This window comes from Biomphalaria glabrata, chromosome 9 (assembly GCF_947242115.1).
Source record: "Biomphalaria glabrata chromosome 9, xgBioGlab47.1, whole genome shotgun sequence".
Classification (NCBI taxonomy): Eukaryota; Metazoa; Mollusca; class Gastropoda; family Planorbidae; genus Biomphalaria; species Biomphalaria glabrata.
The window spans coordinates 1,386,821-1,407,478 of record NC_074719.1 but is presented as its reverse complement, the minus strand read 5'-3'; the positions used below and the strand labels follow the sequence as shown (position 1 = coordinate 1,407,478).

The following is a 20,658-nucleotide window of genomic DNA, read 5'->3' as shown; positions in this document are numbered from 1 at the left end:
GCCAAATAAAAGTATAAGAAAATGACGTCTACTAGAAGCACTATATACAGATGATAGTATTGACGACAATGCTTTAGATTAGTAGTAGACTTTTAAGTGTATAAGATGCTGCTGTTGTTTTTTTTTAAATCACAACGCTCAAAGTGTTGCTTTTAAACAGACTATTATAAATCTTAAAACAATTTACTGGCATTCGTGCGGCGCCTTCGGTGGCACTACCGGCCCGAATGCCCATATAGCCAGTCCGCTCCTGAATGGGTCACTACAAAATGTACAAATGCTGTAAGTATGCCGTTACAGAAGTATGGCGTATATTCCTGTACTGGAGAAAAAGTTCAAGATTAATGCCCATGTTATGGGGCAATGAAATATTTCTGCTCAATAGACATGTGCATAAATTCTCGAAGAACGAATGCAAATCAAGCTAAAGCTTGTCCAAGCGGAACATTTCACCTTGACCTTCTTTGCCTTCTACAATATTTCCGATTTAGAAAGTGTAGAAGCAACTAACTGGATAGGTCACAATTTCAATACGTAATCGTCAATAGGTGCCGTGTGAAAAGCTTTGAATATGAAAGAAAATGAAAGCGTATCAAAATGACTAGAGCACAGCAAAAGTCGATTGCTATGAAAGGCCAAACCTTTTTATCTATTTTCATTAGACTACTTTTATAGCACTCTCGTGGTTTGGCTACAAGGGAAGCAAACTACTTTTAGTTTATAGTAGAACTCAAAATGTACTCACTTGGGTATAATATTCCGTAAGCATTTCTTTGTTTGCTTTTTCTTTTTATTCATAAGGCTATTAACACATTTTATATACATAATCTGTAAATTAAATTGTATGAATTTTATGTTATATTAGATAACAAACGAAGTATACTTAGGCATACTAAAATAAAAACACATCATATATATGTGTAGATATATTTACAGATTCATATATGAATGTATGTATGTCCACATATATACACGGGATAACATTGTGAAACACATTCTACATATAAAGCTAAGTCGAAAGTCGCATTAATCCAAAGTAAATTGCATATATTTGGTATATAAACATAAAAAGACAAAATTTAATTATTCTTAGTTTAATTGTTGTCGTCTCTGTGGCATTTTACGTCTCGAGAGACGAGCTTTTCCCTTTGCAACTTCTTGTGTGACTAAAGAGGCCAATCCTTGATACACAGCTGCGATCGCAGGTTGGGCATATATAATCACCAGGCGCCGTTGCATTTTCACCCTTCTTTCTGCTTCTGTTATGTATGACATCTGCAATCCGTGACCCTTCCTTTATGCTCTCTCACCATGTGGATCTGTCCAGTGCCACCTCTTCCCAGTTGCCAGTGTCGATTTTGAAGAGCTTCATGTCGCGTTTGCATACATCCGTATAACGTAAAAGTGGGCGACCAGCGGCTCTCCTGTCTTCTATTAGATCGCCATACAGGATGTCCTGTGGAAGTCGACCTACTGGCATTCTACGAACGTGGCCAAGCCAGCCAAGGCGTCTGCTGCTGATAACAGAGCGGATGTCCTGGCACCCTGCTCTTTGTAGCGCTTCATCATTGGTTATCTTATCTTGCCACCTTATTTTAAAGATCCGCCTTAGGCATCGGAGGTGGAAGACATTCACCTTTTTTTTCCTGCCGTGAGTAGGTTGACCATGTTTCACTTGTCGTCTAAACTACAAATAAATATGGTAATACGAAGTGCTAGTACCAAACCTCTTGCATCACAAGACTAAATGAAGGTGACAATAGCTTTGACCAAAACATGTTCTCTACCTACAAGTTAAGTTATTTTTTTTCATCATTTTGACTGACTGAAACTTTACGGAAAACCTCGTTGGGTTTAAAGGATGGCTGCCTGGTCGTTTGGTAAATGGAATGCTCTAGGACAGCGGTTCTCAACCTTTTATGCTCGGCGACCCCTTTTTACAATCCCCCACTCTGCCGCATACACACACAGCAATAGAAGAATAGACAAAAACAATCCATTTTTCAATGGTCTTTGGCGACCCCTGGCAAATCGTCAATCGATCCACAGGTTGAGAACCCCTGCTCTAGGATGTGATAATTTTCGAATCTGTAGGAACACCTGAAACAGATACAAAAAAAACATAATATTGTTTATAACATGTTTGACATGTTTCGGATGTTCCGTCAGAGTTGAAGATAATTTACTTCCCAGTCCAAACCTCCCGCAGGACGACGGGGGATGGCAGCGGGCAGGATATGAACCCGGGACAATCGAGACAAGGACGACAGTGCAGCACGCATACCACAGGACCAGGCAGCCATCGTATGTATCAATGTCAGTCTAGTATGCATCAATACTTTGTCATATCATGCGTGTCAGAGTCAGATCGAAAAGAATACTTCAGAAGACCCCTAGCGGACAACGGCTTTGTCTACATCATTTGTGGCAAAGTATGCAGGTCGCGTAAAATACTGCCTTCATCGTAAATCTTGGGAATCGAAGACAAGGCCTTATCGTGTGTATAATGCCAGTATCGCATCTATTTCAGTTTGATACCCACCCCTCATAGGAAATCTTTCACTCACAACACAATGGTCACGTGCTCATATCCCGAACATCCTTATGATTCGTCGTCATGGCAACTGAGGGTTGTACTTTGACAAAAGCTAAACATTGTGTTTCCAAAAATATGCAATAAAGGTTATTGAGTTTAAAGAAACAATCTAATTCATTTTGATATCATGTTACATTATAGGGCCTACAATTGGCAGATATCTTTAACCTATACATGATGTTTATTGTGGAAAAAAAAGATTCTTTTATTAGAAGACAATAGCTTTGTAATTAACTTTGACCTACATGCGTCAACAGAAAGGCTGTTTGGTTGGAAACTTGCTCTTTTATTATCATTTTATGTTGCTTCTACAAGGCAGTCTCGACACTAGAGTTGGCAGGTAAGTTATTTGACGTTTTGTTTCGTCTCTTGTCTTATAAATTGCAGACGTTCATTCAAAGAAGATAATGTGATAATCTAGTCAGATACTCTACTTCACTTTCTCAAATCTCGGGCCACCAAAAACTATTGCAAATGGCATAAGAGTCTTTTATGAGTGGTAATTCACATCACGCTCAAATGATTCTCGGGTACTAAATTCTTCCAATGATATAGATCAAGATCTATGGTTTTGATTAGAATAAAATAATCTTTAAGTGCCTTTTAAATAAAAAAAAAAATGAAATGCCTTAAAAAACAACAATAGTAAAACATCTTTAATTGAAATAGATTAACCTTTACTAATCATGGAACCGAGTTAAAAAATTCTCACAAATGTAGGCTATAATTATCTCTTCAATAATACATACTATCGCTCAGATGTATTGTAATGAAACAACAAATACTAGTATACCAATAACATGGCTTTATTCGACAAAATTAGACTACAGTAAACAGTGAATGAAACCAGCACGCCTCGCTTAACACTGATGCAGTACTATACACACACACACACACTCACTGGACATGAAACACACACACTGGGCATGACCTTCTGACACGCTGGACGCACGAAGAAAATCAACTCAGTTACACTACATGTAGGCTGTAGATCCTTATTATAATTCTTCACTTACTGAATTCAGTTTTGCGATGTCTGGAAAAAGAATTTTTTTTTCGCTTATCTATTGATTAACTTTTTATTTTCTGAGCGCATTTACTTTTTTTTTTTTAACATTGATTATATTAACTCGCTACATTAAATATATTCTTTTACTGTAGTGCTATTGCTATTAGAGCAGTGGGCCTAATACATAAAACTAAAATGTTATTTAACCTTGGTTAGGCCAATAATAGAATATGCATCCTCCGTTTGGGACCCCTCAACTCAAGAAAACATTAAGAAACTGGAACAGACAGAAAATAGAGCAGTGAGATTCATAACAAACGAATATTCATATTTGACTAGAGTAACACCTTTAGTAAAATCACTAAATTTAGAAAGCCTTCAGGACAGAAGACTCAAAAGTAAAGTAGCAATCATACATAAAACACTGAACCATAATCTTCAAATACAAAAACAAAATTTAATAAAAATACTCCGAAAGACACAAAGATAAAGGCACATTCCTCGTTTCATATGCTAGGACAAACTTGTACAAATACTCCTTCTTCCCTAGCGCTATTAGAGCATGGAATGGGTTGCCTGAGCTAGCCAGGAAAACCAGTGACTTGGCAGAATTTAAGTCATTGCTTAATATGCATGACTAAATGCATGACGCGTAGGACGTAATCATCTTTCTTTTTTAATGTAACGTCTGTATTATATAAGATAATATAAGATAAGATTAGATAACAGTAGATAATATTGATTTGTGTTTTGTTTTTCGTTGCCTAATTGTCTTTGTTGTTGTTCATATCAGCCATTAAAAAATGTGACGATGACGGCACTCTCGTTGTTGGTTCTGGCCAGACGCTGCTCGTTTGTTGTGAGTTAAGGCCAAGCGAGTGTCGGAAGATGGTCCCCAGTGATAGCCTCTTCTTAAGTCACTTGAACCAGTCGTTACATCTGAGCAATAAGACCAGTGGTCAGTGCAGAGTCCAGCTGAGGGTAGCCAGCGTGTCACAAGAACACAGGGGGAAGCTTGTGTGCGCTAAGAATAATTCGACAATTATGAGGAGAGAGCTGAATCTTCTAGGTTAGTCATTTCAGTAACACACGCACCACGCGCCGGACATACAACCGACACACACACCACACCACACATACAACATGAACACAATACACCGCACATACAACAGACGGATACACCACAACTGCAACAGACAGACACAGACTTCAACGCACATACAACACACACACACCACACCGCACATACAACATACACACATACCACACACCGCAATTAAAACATACACACATATACACATAGCACATACAACAGACACACACCACACCGCACATACAACACACACACACCACATACCGCAATTGAAACTGACACACATATACACATAGCACATACAACAGACACACACACCACACAACAGACACACACACACCACACAAACAACAGAGACACCAAACCTCACAACAATAGACCGACACACACTACACTGCATATACAACAGACACACACACCACACAACAGACACACACACACCACACATACAACAGAGACACCAAACCTCACAACAATAGACCGACACACACTACACTGCATATACAACAGACACACACCATACACCGCACATACAACAGACACACACCATACACCGCACATACAAAAGACACACACCATACACCGCACATACAACAGACACACACCATAAACTGCACATACAAGAGACACACTTCATACACCACACAAACAACAGACACACACCATACACCACACAAACAACAGACACAATCACACCACACGACTGGGATTGATCAAACTAGAAAAAGTTAACAATAAATACGCAGGTAGTTAGGAAATGAAAAGATATTTGTTGGGATGGAGGATGACCTAGATAGACAGACAGACAGACAGACAGACAAACATTGATTGACTGTTGGTTGATTGACTGATTTTGATATATATATATATATATATTCTTGCATGTCTCTCAGCTCCACCTAACATCACATATCTATCCAGTTCAGAGAAAGGCGACATTATTATCAAGTTCACAAATTTGACGAATGGTTTTCTCTACGATGTGCTTCTGGAAGCCAGAAAGTGAGATTTTATCCTTAATTATGAATTGATAAAATAATATTCGATCTCCTTTACACATAGTGGGAAGCGTGGTCTAGAGGCTAAGTACGCTGTAAATTGGCTTGTCTTGGCTCTCTATGGAGGGGGCTCGAGGTTCGATACCCGACTCGGGCAGAGTTGTGCTTACTGATTACTTATATAATACAGACATTACTTCAAAAAAGAAGTTACATCCTACGCGTCATGCATTCTGTCATGCATATTAACCAATGACTTAAATTCTGCCAAGACACTGGTTTTCCTGGCTAGCTCAGGCAACCCATTCCATGCTCTAATAGCACTAGGGAAGAAGGAGTATTTGTACACATTTGTCCTAGCATATTTCCATATAAAGTGTTTGTATCAATATCTTTCGAATGAGAATTATGCCAAAAGTCTAGTTCTAGTCAGAAAAACCCACCCACTCCTTCCCAGACAAACACACAAGCTAATCATAGTGTTTGTGCTAATATGTTTATATTGCGTCATTGTTTGTTGTGAATGTACCCTCAATCAAATTGTCCAAGTGAGGTGTATGTTGATATCATAGACTATATATAGTCTATGGTTGATATTCAACAAAGCATACAAAAGTGGGAATGATCCATATCTCGCTATGCTCGAGTATAGAAATACTCCGATAAGCGGTCTGCCTTATTCACCATCACAACTGCTGGTGAGTAGAAGACTCGGAGACATTATTCTATCTGATCCCAAACTATTGAAACCATCGGTAGCTGAAAATGCAGAGACATAACTCAAACAACGACAGTTGAGAAGCAAAGTGAAATACGATGCGAAAGCAAGATTACCTAAAGATTACTCAGTTGGAGAGAGAAAGTGAGAGTTCGTCTAAGACAAACATGGCAGAAAGCAGTTGCCGTTAAAAAAAACATTCAGCACCCAGATCTTACATCATAAGGACAAACCTTGGAAAAACATACAGAAGAAATCAACGCTTTTTAGACAAGAGTTTCGAAGAAGACATCTCTGGGTACTATGATACTGATGAAGACAACGAACAGCAAACTGTTGAACAAATAAAACAGACAGTTATAGACCAACGTATAGACAACTTGTGCCAGTCAAGACAACCCGAAGTGGTCGAGTTGTTAAAGTTCCTAGTAGATATCAATCTTAAGAACTTTAAAATGAAGGATGTGATAATAACTTCAAAAGGAAGGATACATATATTACGTCATTGTTTGTGTTTATGTTTTGTGCAAAAGCAAAAGGATTAGATGGAAATAAAAAGAGAGTTTCCATTGGATTGAGGAAAGATGAATAGAGGGGTAATAACTCGAGTGTGAAGTTTAATTCTGAAATTATAGACGCCAAACCCGAATAATATACTATTCTAGCATTATTAAGAATAACTTTTGGATCTGTTATACTCGATTCTGTAAATTTTGCTTCAAAAAAAAAAGAAGAATGTGCTAACATGTTTATATTTGCGTCATTGTTTGTTGTGAATGTTTTGTGAGAAAGTAGGATGTGACTTAATAAAATATAGTCTTCTTGTATAAACACAAGTCTCTGTTTATTAATTGTTATTATTAATGTCTACAGTATTTTATTCATTTCTCTGTGACAACAGAACAACGCCGATTTTAATAGAGATGTTCTATCTACCACTGTGTTTTTCAGATTGGTAACAGTATTGTGCTCACTGAACTGTTCCTCTGACCTCGATTGCACCTGTCGTTACACAAACAAAAAGAATGACATCATTTCCGATCAAAATCTAACCATCAAGATCAACGTGTTCAAATCACGTGACCAGCCCTTGACGACTATCACTTTGCCTGAAAAAATCAACTTGGTTCATTTCGGTGAGTTGAGATTGGAGCTAGGTCAATGTCATTGTGATATTAATAGCCTACTAGATGTGATCGAAAACATAGATATAAAATATTAACGAGTTAAAATTTAAACTAAAATACACATTAAAACAGTGTCTATACTGGCATAGGGGCCTACATGTTTTCTTTCTGTCTTTGACTTTAGTTTATCTAACTTACTATCCCTCGCTACGAAATTCCACCAAAAGGAATTCGAATCTACATCTAACTTTAGGGCTACGTTAAAGGACCCTAGATATCACATTTAAAGGCCGCACCCCAAACGAAGAGATTAGAGACAGGGTTACTGCAGCCATTGGACCTCACGATGACCTGCTAACTATTGTAAGAAAACGGAAACTAAAGCTCAATGACCATGTTAAAAGGTCTTCGTGGCTCGCAAAGACCTTCCTACAGGGAACAGTACCAGGAAAAAGTAGAGGCAGACTGAGAAAGCGGTGGGAAGACAACATAAAAGAATGGACGGGCCTACCTTAGAAAGAGGTTCTATCCATGCCAAGGACAGAGAATAATGGAGAAAGATGGTATAAAAACCTTGTGTGGTGCCCCAACAGTCCAACAGACTAAGGGGGAGGTGAAAATGGGCAGGACGACTTCTTACAACTTAGAGTGAAACTAGTGTCAAACAAACTAACATAACAAACAACCTGATCACAACAGTAACATTTGCTAAAATTATTCAGAGTACATTTAAAACTTTGGTTTAACAGACAGATGAAAAGGCAGTTTAATAATAATCTAAGAACTGCAAATGTCGGCTGGTCGTGTGGTATGCGCTCAAGACTGTCGTTCCGGTGGTCACAAGTTCTAACCCTCCCCCCACGATGCGACCATTCCCCCCCCCCCCCAACTACCCTGAGAGAGGCTTGTGCAAGAATGTAATAATCTTCGATGTGAAGTCACATCCAAAAATTACAAACAAAATCAATGCATCAGTGTCATAGGCTACAACAAGAGCAAGGGACGTAACCAGAAACAAGGGGCTTAACCTCTTGTCTTTTGCTGTGGCAGATATATAGGCCTACATATATTCCGCTGATGTGTCAAGTTGACAACGATCTTTGTATTAGAGGCCTACTAGATCAAGTAATCTAATTTCGCTGCCCTGTGTTATATACTTATAGTCTAACTTCATTGTCATGTGTCTTGAACATAACAATTTTATCCTTAATAGTTAAAACACGCCACCTGTAACATATGTTTGTTAATAAATCCTTTAATAATTTGTGTCCTTTGTTAGTCCATTGACTAATCAAATAGGCCTACTTGTATAGTTAAATATAGAACCGTTATAAGTGCGTAGTTTATATCTACTAATGTTTGACCACTTTTTAGTTCGTCCAATGAAGGTTGAAAATCTTAAAGTGTGGAACTTAACATCAAGTGAAGCTGTCGTCCAGTTTCAAATTCCCAAAGAAACAAATGTCGTGAAAAATTATTTGAAAGGCAAACATATTTCATTCTTCTATCAAGTTTTACTTGAGAAAACGAAAGGAACTCTTCAATCTCTAAAGGTAATCAAGTCTTATTTTGTTTTCATCTCGCGTTTACCCCTGAAGTTGAAGTCATCATTTGCTTCTAGACTTCACTTCTAGAACATGATAGATCTTGGCATTTAGGCAATTTAGGCAGTTTTACTATTTACAAAGTTTATATCAACTCACTCTGTCTGTCTGGTTAAAAGTTTGCACACCTTATTTCTCGGACATCCAATATCAGATTTGCACAATTATGAATTATTTCTGGTACACGACAACACAACTTGTCACAAGAATGATTCAATGAAGAATCAATTTTTAAAAATTAACAAATTTAATTAGTTTATAATTTTATTGTTAACTAGATGAACTAGATCTACAGCAGGCAGTATACTATAGGTAATAAATTCTTTTTTTGGTTTCTCTAACAAGGTAAAGAAATTGTACTTGACTGATGTGGTGGTATAAACTGAATTAGTCCCCTAGCAGATCAACACTTTAAAATACTTTAAAGCTTGAATCTAGCAATAGTTAACTATAAGACCTTCCAAGTTCACAATGACTATGCTAGCAAAGTGTTAGTCTAGAGTGTTAGCTTGAGGAGGCTTTCTTTTTCCAACTGATCCAGACAAGTGATAGGATCATAGTGCATTAAGAATGCTAAAAAGCATGAAACTGAAACAATGTCAATTGGTAACAATATTTCAATTTGAACAGATTTATTGTTTTTAGTCTAGATCTATTACAAATTTAATGTAAACAAACAAACAACCTGATCCAAACTAATTGATAAAACTAGGTTTAGTATAAGCTTTGTTTTGTTTTTTAAAGTATTTTTTTTATTTTTCTTGTTTTTCTATAATCTTATCTTATCAATTACGCACACACATATTATATATATATATATATATATATATATATATAAATATTGTTATAACTCTGGTAGTGATGCAGTAAGAGGTCATTGTGTTTGAGTAGCCAGCTGATGTATGTTCCACTGGCCAGTGCCAGACGAGCTGTCAACCGCGATTACTAATCACATGATGTCCTTTCGAGACCTGTGTTGTCACTAGTGATGGGGAAAGGTGAACTAAAAAGCTAGAAACTTGGTAAACAAAAAATAATTAAGAAGGCCAAAGTTTAACTAGAAAAAAATTTAGTTAAAATTGTAGTTAGTTAATGGTTAGTCAAGCATGTACTTTACACTATAATATTCAAATGTTTCATAAAACTGCAACAATTTCATTTCTATTTCTTTGGTTACTAGATCTAAATGTGAAATTCTAAATGTATGTTATTTAATGAGATTTTAAACTTTACTGGTATAAGTAAGATTTTCTGTTATATAATAAGTTAATATAATTTTTTTTTAAAAGTACCCTTTTTTACCCAAGGCAAATACATATACAAGCTCACATATTTATTTAGACATCTTTAGACATCAACAAATAACAGGTGTCAGGGTTCTATTTATATGTTTGGCTCAAGTCTTGGCTCCTGTGGCTCACTAGGTGTTTCTTGAGTATTAAATAATACTTGCTTGGTACTTTCTTGGTTACTCAATTATAATTCATCAATACTTGCTTAACTCAAATACGAACACTTAATATACATAAACTCTAACTCCTTATATTCATGAATATCGATAATACTTTAATACTTAATAAATCACACAATTATATCAATCATATGAAATAGTAATACACAAAACACCAGTCCATCAATTTATAAATATATAAATGCATAAATACCAGTCCAGGAAGTAAACGTCCAACCTTCCTGGACCGGGAGCAAGACCTTACTGACTAACACACTCTCTCGCACATTCAACAAAGATTTAATCACTCAGTTCACAACACGTGCAACACTTCGCATTCATAACAAGGGGATCTAACAATCATACTAAAATATCAAAGTAACATTCATTCTCGCCATACCTCCCCCTGACAACAGGTGCATAATAAACTTTGGCAAATTACAGCCAAATGGCAGAAATGTCTGAAATTACAAACCTAATTACATTTTTTGTATATTATATTATATTTTTATATTATATTATATTTTTATATTATATTATATTTTTATATTATAGGTGTAAAGCTACATTTAGTTAGTAAAAGGCCTAATTTTACAAATGCTATAATTTCAGTTACAATTCCCAGAAATAACTCAGTTGACAAGTCTTGAAAGTGTGACATTGAGATTTAAGAATCTGACGTCATTCACCAGGTACACTTTGTCTGTGCGTGGACTTAGCAAAGGAGGAGAAGGCGATGCTAATAGTTTGACTTTCACCACATACAAATCAGGTCATTCATTCTATCCAATATTTGATCCAATACATTTTTATTTAGCGTTTTTTGTGTGTATATTGTCAATATTAAAGTTAAAAAATTAATCAACTTTTTTTACAATTTTAGTTCCACTTAAGAAGCCTGAAATCGATGCATATGGTTTCACAAGGTTTGCAAGAATCGATGGATCCAATTGTTTGTTTCTAATTTGGAAGGTTAGATCATTTTGATTAATCTATTTCAGTACATGGAGTTCTATATTAGAACTTAATACAATGAGCATTTAAATAGTTGTTTTCTTCAGTATTGTGATGCCAAAGTGACATCCCTGTGAAATAACCATGACATTCCTGTGACATAATCATGCCACCCATGTGACATAAACATGACATCCATGTGACATGAATCATGACACCCCTGTGACATAATCATGACACCCCTGTGAATGAACCATTCCTGTGACATAATCATGACATCCTGTGATATAATCATGACATCTCTGTGAAATAATCATGATATTCATGTGACATAATCATGGCATCATTGGATGATCCATGTGACATCAGCATGATGTTATTGAGACATCCTTGTAACTTAAGTAAGTTTCAGACATTCCCTCATTCTTCTTTGTTCTCATTTTTCATGTAGGTGGGTTCAGATCAGTAATCCTATATCTGAGACTAAGACTGCTTTATTGATCCTTAGTTCAGATCAGTAATCAAATATCTGAGACTAAGACTGCTTTATTGATCCTTAGTTCAGATCATTTATCCTATATCTGAGACTAAGACTGCTTTATTGATCATTAGTTCAGATCAGTTATCCTATATCTGAGACTAAGACTGCTTTATTGATCATTAAGTCTAAGAAAATGGAAACAACAGGCGTAGCGCCATTAAAAGATGAACATAACATAATACATAATGATAATGAAACTAAAGCAAACATTCTAAACAAATACTTTGCATCAGCATTCTCAGCCCCAGGAGACAAAGACATATTACTGAATTTGAACCAAGTAGACAACATAGAAGATATAGTAGTACAAGAAAATGGAATTCAAAAACTATTAGCCAACACCAAACCAAATAAAGCTTCTGGACCTGATGGTATTCCAGCTAGATTACTCAAAGAACTAAGTAATGAGCTAGCCCCAGTGTTCAAAATACTCTTTCAGGCTTCACTTAACCAGGGCAGAGTACCAAAGGACTGGAAAGAAGCTAATGTCACCCCCCCTATTTAAAAAAGGAGAAAAATCTGACCCAGGAAACTACAGACCAGTATCACTTACCAGCATCACATGTAAAATCCTAGAACACATAATATGTAGCAACATCATAAACCACTTAGACAAACATAATGTCCTCACACCATACCAACATGGCTTTAGGAAATATAGATCATGTGAAACACAACTAATAGGACTAATTGATGATTTTTCAAAAGGTTTAGATAATAGTGAACAAATAGATGCTATCTTACTAGATTTTTCTAAGGCTTTTGACAAAGTTCACCACCATAGCTTGCTTAAAAAATTAAAATATTTCGGCATTAATGGTCCACTGCATCAGTGGATTAAAGACTTTCTGATAGGGAGAGAACAAACTGTAATAATAAATGGTTCTAAATCAACACCGATAACAGTAAACTCAGGTGTACCTCAAGGAACAGTCTTGGGTCCACTACTATTTTTAATTTACATAAATGATTTACCAAATTGCATTACTTCAGGAACAAAAGTCAGATTATTTGCAGACGATTGCATAATATATAGAACAATAAAAACAACACAAGACACAGATATTTTACAAAGAGAATTAGATGAATTACAGAAATGGGAATCAAATTGGAGCATGTCTTTCCACCCAGAAAAATGTCAGTTGTTAAGAGTAACAAAAAAACTAAAACAAATTAATTCCACTTATCTTATTCATGGCAAACCAGTAACACAGACTAAAAACGCAAAATACCTAGGTGTTATAATAAATGAAAAACTGTCATGGAATCCACATATTGATGAAACTACAAAAAAATCAAACAAAACATTAGGATTTATTAAAAGAAATTTCTATAAATCAAATAAGAAAATAAAACTAAAATGTTATTTAACCTTGGTTAGGCCAATAATAGAATATGCATCCTCTGTTTGGGACCCCTCAACTCAAGAAAACATTAAGAAACTAGAACAGACACAAAATAGAGCAGTGCGATTCATAACAAACGAATATTCACATTTGACTAGAGTAACACCTTTAGTAAAATCACTAAATTTAGAAAGCCTTCAGGACAGAAGGCTCAAAAGTAAAGTAGCAATAATACATAAAACACTGAACCATAATCTTCAAATACAAAAACAAAATTTAATAAAATACTCTGAAAGACACAAAGATAAAGGCACATTCCTCGTCCCATATGCTAGGACAAATTTGTACAAATACTCCTTCTTCCCTAGTGCTATTAGAGCATGGAATGGGTTGCCTGAGCTAGCCAGGAAAACCAGTGACTTGGCAGAATTTAAGTCATTGGTTAATATGCATGACTAAATGCATGACGCGTAGGACGTAATCATCTTCTTTTTTGAAGTAACGTCTGTATTATATAAGAAGAAGAAGAAGTGTAGCTTTGAAGGACATGGTCAGCTCTACAAGGGCAAATTTCACTAGTCCCTACTTTTATCTTCCAGAACTTTGTCGTAGTCCAAAAACTCCCATGGGGCAGGAGGGTATGGCCGTGGGCAAATTTCTACCCATTGTGATGATAGTCAACCATCAATATCTATACTTTCAGTGTTGAACAATGTTAAAAATAGAGGCCAGTATACTATTATATTTTGTTTGACAAAAGACAGATATAGGTTAGTGACCAAGACATAAACTATAAAACAGAAGTCCTTTATTTAAATAATCAAACATAACTTTTATTTTTCATTGTGTGTCAAGAATTTAGTGAAAATTTTTTTTTCTGTTTTAGCCTTTACCTGATGACTACATTGGTGGTGTAACTTTATCCTATAATGTAGAGTTATTGGCTGAAGATCTTCAACATAAAACGAGCACTACATTAACATATCTGAAGACATGTCCTGTAAGTAGAAGCAATATTACAGCTTACATTCAACCAGTAAATGAAGTTGGCCCTTCTCTAGAACGTGCAATGTTTTCTTTACCCGAGACATGTAAGTTCTCTCATTTTCTTATTAAACCTAATTTCTCACTAAACCTCATTTCTCACTAAACCTATAATTACTCACTAAACCTAATTTCTCACAAACCTCATTTCTCACAAACCTCATTTCTCACTAAACCTAATTTCTCACAAACCTCATTTCTCACTAAATCTAATTTTTCACAAACCTCATTTCTCACTAAATCTAATTTTTCACAAACCTCATTTCTCACAAACCTCATTTCTCTATAAACCTAATTTCTCACACACCTCATTTCTCACAAAACCTAATTTCTCACCAAACCTAACTTCTCACTAAACCTCGTTTCTCACTAAACCTATAATTACTCACTAAAACTAATTTCTCACTAAACCTAATTACTCACTAAACCTAATTTCTCACAAACCTAATTTCTCACTAAACCTCATTTCTCACTAAACCTAATTTCAACTAAACCTCATTTCTCACTAAACCTAATTTCTCACAAACCTCATTTCTCACTAAACCTCATTTCTCACTAAACCTAATTTCTCACAAACATAAATTAATGACACCAGTCAAATAATGTATTATTATTTATGGGCAATCAGTTTTGTTGTTTAAATTACAAGACAAGGTGGAGAACTACAAATGTATCAAGATACACTTTGCCTTAAAATAATGTGAACTCTGCGCCTTTACTTTAAAAAATTAGCTCAAGAGAACCTTGAAGCATTAAGAGTTAAAGTTCTTAGATTTATAGCTACAAGAATAAGAAATCAAAGGCAACAATCTTGTAGCTAATGCCAACCAAACTGAATAAGGCTCAAAGTTCTCTTTTCCTGAATGTGCTTAGACTATACAAAGTGATATTTTCTTATGAAGGATAGATTCAACTATAAACATTTAGAAAATGAGACTTATTAGATAGATTTAACTATAAACATTTAGAAAATGAGATTGATTTATTATGAAGGATAGATTTAACTATAAACATTTAGAAAATGAGATTTATTATGAAGTATAGATTTAACCATAAACATTAAGAAAATGAGATTTATTATTGTTACGAATCTCACTATCCAGGCTCTCTGCAAACTGCACCATACACCACCAACTTAAAGAACTTGACAACTCAGGGCTCCAAAGTAACGTAACACTTTAATAGTTGAATAAATAACAGCCAATACTGTACAATTGGCAACACGTACACTGTACAAATATCTCTCCGATAACACCGTTCCGCAGTATCAACTCTTGCACTGGCCTCTCCGTCTCGTTCCGGGCTTGCACTGGGTTCAACAGTTCAGGACTGACTTCACACACTAGGCTCGTTGTGTCGGACTCGATCGCAGACCAAGATCAAGACGCCAGCCTTCTCAACTGTACTTGACAGTACTCCGCACTGAACCGTCGTAATGCTCCGTGCAGAACCATACCGCTGAACTGTGCTGTAGTCGACCGGACTGTAGTGAACCGGGCTCTGAACCCCTGCCGTGAACCGTCTTGACTGTGACACCTCCGCTCTTATATAGGGTCCCTACTGGCCTTCTCGAACCGGACAGAACGCCGCTCGACGTTTCTAGGTGGTCAGATGACTACAACTCTCGTGACGCTCCTGAGCTCTGTTCACGACGTCGATCCTTCCCGGACCGCCGTCGATCCTTCCCGCCGTGTTGATATTCGTCTCGGCTGACCGTTGTAACTCGTCACGGTTGACCGCTCGTCTAGCGCTGGCCTGGGGCAATTTGCATCGGCTGACTACACTCACACCACTACCCCCATCTGTGCCACCACCAGGTTTATAACATTATGAAGGATAGATTTAACTATAAACATATTTATTTCATTTAGAATTTGAACTCTTAAGAACTTAAATAGCTTTGATCAGTAAGGTGATCCATGAGAAGTGCACTCTAAGCCCATTAAGCCACCCGAGTTTTTAAGTACAATTATTTTTTTCCGATGAAACTTTTATATGTTTGCACATAAATTATTCTTTGACTGTATAGCTCTTCACAAAGCCACACTGTACATAGAGTACAACGAGGACTCGGATCTTGTTACAGCGTTGGTTGAGGTGTCATCATTGAGTGAGGTTCAAGATGTGGCATTACATTGGTGTGTGACACAAAGAGATGTATCACCTGAAGACTTTTGTACAGTAAGGATTCTATTTCCATACTTCATTGCAAATGTAAAGTAAGCATTCTACTTAAAGACATAAATAAGGGTAGGGACTTCAGCCTTCATACCTACCGGCAAAAATTATATTTGTGGCTGGCTGGTATATATTATGTTCTTCTAGCTATCATCATGATGTCTAAATGGGTCCATGTGAGTTACTGAATGGGCTACAGTAAATGTCAGTAATTCAAGTAAATGTGATTGGCCTCACTTTAATTTTTATACCAGATCTTTAAGTACTTAATTGTAATACTAATCATCAAAATTCATTTGTAAATACTTATTTTGGAAGTCACGTTTCTTTGTTTTATAATCTATCTATGGCCTACTTCAGTTGCGAAGCGACTATGGATCATCTCATGGAAATGAGATGAATGCCTGGGCATTAGCTGTGGTCGGAACGATGTTGTCCACACATCATTTCCCCCCACTCCACGCAGCTGATGTATCCAAAGGAACAGCAGTGCCGATACAGTTTGGGGTCAGCGGCGTCAGAGGTTCTGCCAGAGTGTAGCACTGGGTGCTGCAAACTGCCTTAGGGTCGCCAGCTCCTGATTTTTCCTCAGGGTTGACTCCCGAAGCCTTTCCCATGATTAGGTATAGCTGCAAGGCAACAGAGGTTTGAATTCAGAGTTTTCCTTCTCTTAGGTGGGTAGCCAGCCATGGCTAATTAGCCCCTCCTGCCCTAAGCTTACTGGTTAAGGCACCAGTTACTCGCCTTTGCCCCATCTCCTGTTAGTGAGAACAGTTCCGCCGAACTCAATATCTGAGCCACACGTGAAGGCCAGGAGTTGGACTGGTTGTCAGAGGCTATTTGAGACGCATGCCATTAGGAAGTATTTTATAGGTAGTGGAGTGCTTTCATCCATTACCACTCCGGCAATGACAACCTTCTGGAACTGTTTTATAATAGTAATCATATCTCATTATTTTTTCCATGTTAAACATTGGCAGTCTCTACACTACTAATTGCTGTCTAATATCTTTATTTTCTTTTCTGACTTAATTGTTCCATTCCAATCAAGTCACATTGCTCAGTCAAAACACACATACACACACACACCAAGAAAGGAAAACTAGGAGCTTTCAATTTTATTTTTAATTTAAAAAAAGTTCCATAAAGAAGCTAAAAATAGAATAGTTTTCCTTGAAGCTTTCCTTATCCTGAGAACACTTATATCTTAGTAGTCTAGCATTGAAAATGAATAGATTGTAAAAGTAAATTGAAGAAAATGATTGTCTTGCTTGCACTAAATAAAATATATTAACATTTCTCTGCTCTTCAAAGCATATTTGATTTCCACTCAAAGCTCATACTTTGTCATTGGTAGAATAATTGTATTTATTAGCTACATTAAAATTAAAACAACTAAGATCTAATTCCCCATACAAAAATGTATTCTTATCTTCCCTCTTCTTGGCTTTTAACTCTTTCTCTCCTAATCTATGATACCATCGTTGATTTTGACCTTATTAAATTAAATTGCTGTTTAATTTTTTAAACTTGACTTTGAATTATATAAAAAGAGCATGCATTACCCTTTAATTCTATACCAAATACAACATTTTCTGATAACAAACAACAAAGCTATTGAAGCCCAATCATAACGAGGTAGTGAAATAGTAATGAGCAAAATGAAGAATTCAAAACGTGGAAAATAATTATGGAGAGAAAGAGTTAAAATCTTTTTTTACTTTATGCCATTTACCTCTGTCTTTCTTCCACTTGGCTCTAGTGTTCACTTCTGAACTCTGCAATATTCATTCGTACCAATTTATTTCCATATCAAAAACACACTTTTTAGATGTGAAAAGAAGTTTAAAAAAAGGTAGAAAAAAAGTAAAGTTCCGCTTTCAGACCTTGCGATCTATAGGGCAGATGAGGTTACCTTGTGAAAGTTGAACAATTAATATCTTATTAAGATAAGATAAGATAATTTTTATTGATCCAATGAAATGGAAATTCAGTTTGACAACAATTGACAACCTCAGCGTAACTACTGTAACAATAACATTGTAGATGCAAATAGAAACAACATTTACACACGAAACACATACACACTCACAACCAGCGCTTTATGAATTCGACTTATATGTACTTCTTGATGACAACAGCGCTGATCTTGTAACACTCTGAGCGAAAGTGGGATGAAGGAGTTTTAAAATCTTTCTGTTTTAGAAAGGAGACAACCACTTCGTTCAGATCTTATGTAATAGTGGTTTAATGGGTGAAGAATCGTGAGTGTTTTGGAAAGGAAATTTTTCATGGGAAAAAAATGCCTTTCCATTTCAACAGTTTGTCTCAATACTTTATGAAAACATTTTTTCTATTTAATTTAAAGTTACCATGAACAATGAAAAGCACCTGATCAATACAACTTTTACTCAATTTCTCTCTGCAGGTTTATCCTGAGACAGAAATATTTAGCAATGTAACATTTAGAAACCAGAAATACTTGACCTTTAACCTGACTACTAGCAGGAAGGAAAAAGTGGTCAGTACATCACATGATGTACCAGTGGAATATGCTTTGAATGGTGATCTCAACCAGTCAAACTTTACTATTGGAAAACTCAGCATCATAAATTTGTATGGTCAAAGTAGGCGAGAAATCACCACACCTGGCCAGGACATACCTAACACCATCACACATCTAACTGGTCAAAACTTACCAGAGAAGAGTGATCTTATATTTTTATTCTCATTCAAGAAAAACATGGACTGGATGGGAATGTCTCCTGCTGAATGCTATTTTACTGCATTCACAAGTAAGTCTGTTTCAGTACAGTGGTCTAGTTAGAAGTGCATGTCTCCTAGTTTAGTATAGAGGTCTAGGTTTAAGATCTAGTCCAGTATCTTAGAACAAACAGTGTTTACTCTAGTAGCGTTTACACAGTTCATTTCAAAATGGTACTTATTTTATAGTTGCATGTATTAATACAAATAATGCAGGTCAGTGATTTACTGTTTACAACGAATATATATATATGGCCTCCTTCATGGAAATGAGATGAATGCCTGGGCATTAGTTGTGTTTGGAATGATGTCGCCCACACATCAGTTCCCCCCACTCCTCGCTGCTGATGTATCCAAAGGAACATTTTGGGATCAGCGGCATCGCAGGTTCTGCCAGAGTGTAGCACTGGGTGCTGCAAACTGCCTTAGGGTCGCCAGCTCCAGATTTTTCCTCAGGGTTGACTCCCAAAACCTTTCCCACGATGGGGTATAGCTGCAAGGCAACAGAGGTTTTCCTTCTCCTAGGTGGGTAGCCAGCCATGGCTAAAGAGCTAAAGCTTACTGTTTAAGGCACCAGTTACTTGCCTTTGCCCCTTTTCCTGTTAGTGAGAACAGTTTGCCGGACTCAATATCTGAGCCACACATGAAGGCCAGGAGTTGGACTGGTTGTCAGTGGCTATTTGAGTCGCATGCCATTAGGAAACATTTTATAGGTAGTGGAGTGCGTACATCCATTAACACGTCCGTCAATGACAACCTTGCGGAACGAATATTTGCATAGTATATTTTATATATAGAGGGAGAGAGAGAGACAGAAATGGAGATTTTGATGAAGACCACTTATGCCGTCCAGGAGCCTGTGAGCTTAGTTGTGTATTTCATAGCTTCTCAATGTGGCTTGTAAGGACTGAGCTTCAGATGTTTTGATTGGCTTGCTATTGTAACGGAAGCCTGGGTGGATTGTCATGAATTTCTGTCACGATGCTGTTCTTCTGTTTTTCTGTTCTCTGTGACTTTTATGCCATTTCTCATTTATCAGATAGCGAGTTCATCAAATATTGTTTTTTGTATATTTATCATTTGCAATATACATTATTCTTTTAATATGTTTAATGTAAGGAATCTGTATTCTAATAATGAAATCTCTGTTTATATTACTGGTTTATATATATATTTAAAACTTCTTAGCAACATTGGTTGGGAAATGATAAGCTCTGAATATTGTTACGATCTTCTC

General features: G+C 36.4%; 1 protein-coding gene across 1 annotated transcript in view; it reads left to right on the top strand.

The window, feature by feature from the left end:
- The first annotated feature begins 540 nt into the window (after nt 1-540).
- LOC106062730 (uncharacterized) overlaps nt 541-20,658 on the top strand; it is a 31,963-nt gene continuing 11,845 nt past the window's right edge. Inside the window, exons 1-11 of the mRNA XM_056040289.1 lie at nt 541-761; nt 2,854-2,936; nt 4,399-4,674; nt 5,592-5,700; nt 7,366-7,550; nt 8,916-9,094; nt 11,208-11,367; nt 11,479-11,567; nt 14,323-14,527; nt 16,510-16,661; nt 19,087-19,453. Of these exons, the coding sequence (XP_055896264.1) occupies nt 736-761; nt 2,854-2,936; nt 4,399-4,674; nt 5,592-5,700; nt 7,366-7,550; nt 8,916-9,094; nt 11,208-11,367; nt 11,479-11,567; nt 14,323-14,527; nt 16,510-16,661; nt 19,087-19,453 (1,831 nt within the window). The 5' untranslated portion in view covers nt 541-735. The remainder of the gene's footprint in view (nt 762-2,853; nt 2,937-4,398; nt 4,675-5,591; nt 5,701-7,365; nt 7,551-8,915; nt 9,095-11,207; nt 11,368-11,478; nt 11,568-14,322; nt 14,528-16,509; nt 16,662-19,086; nt 19,454-20,658) is intronic.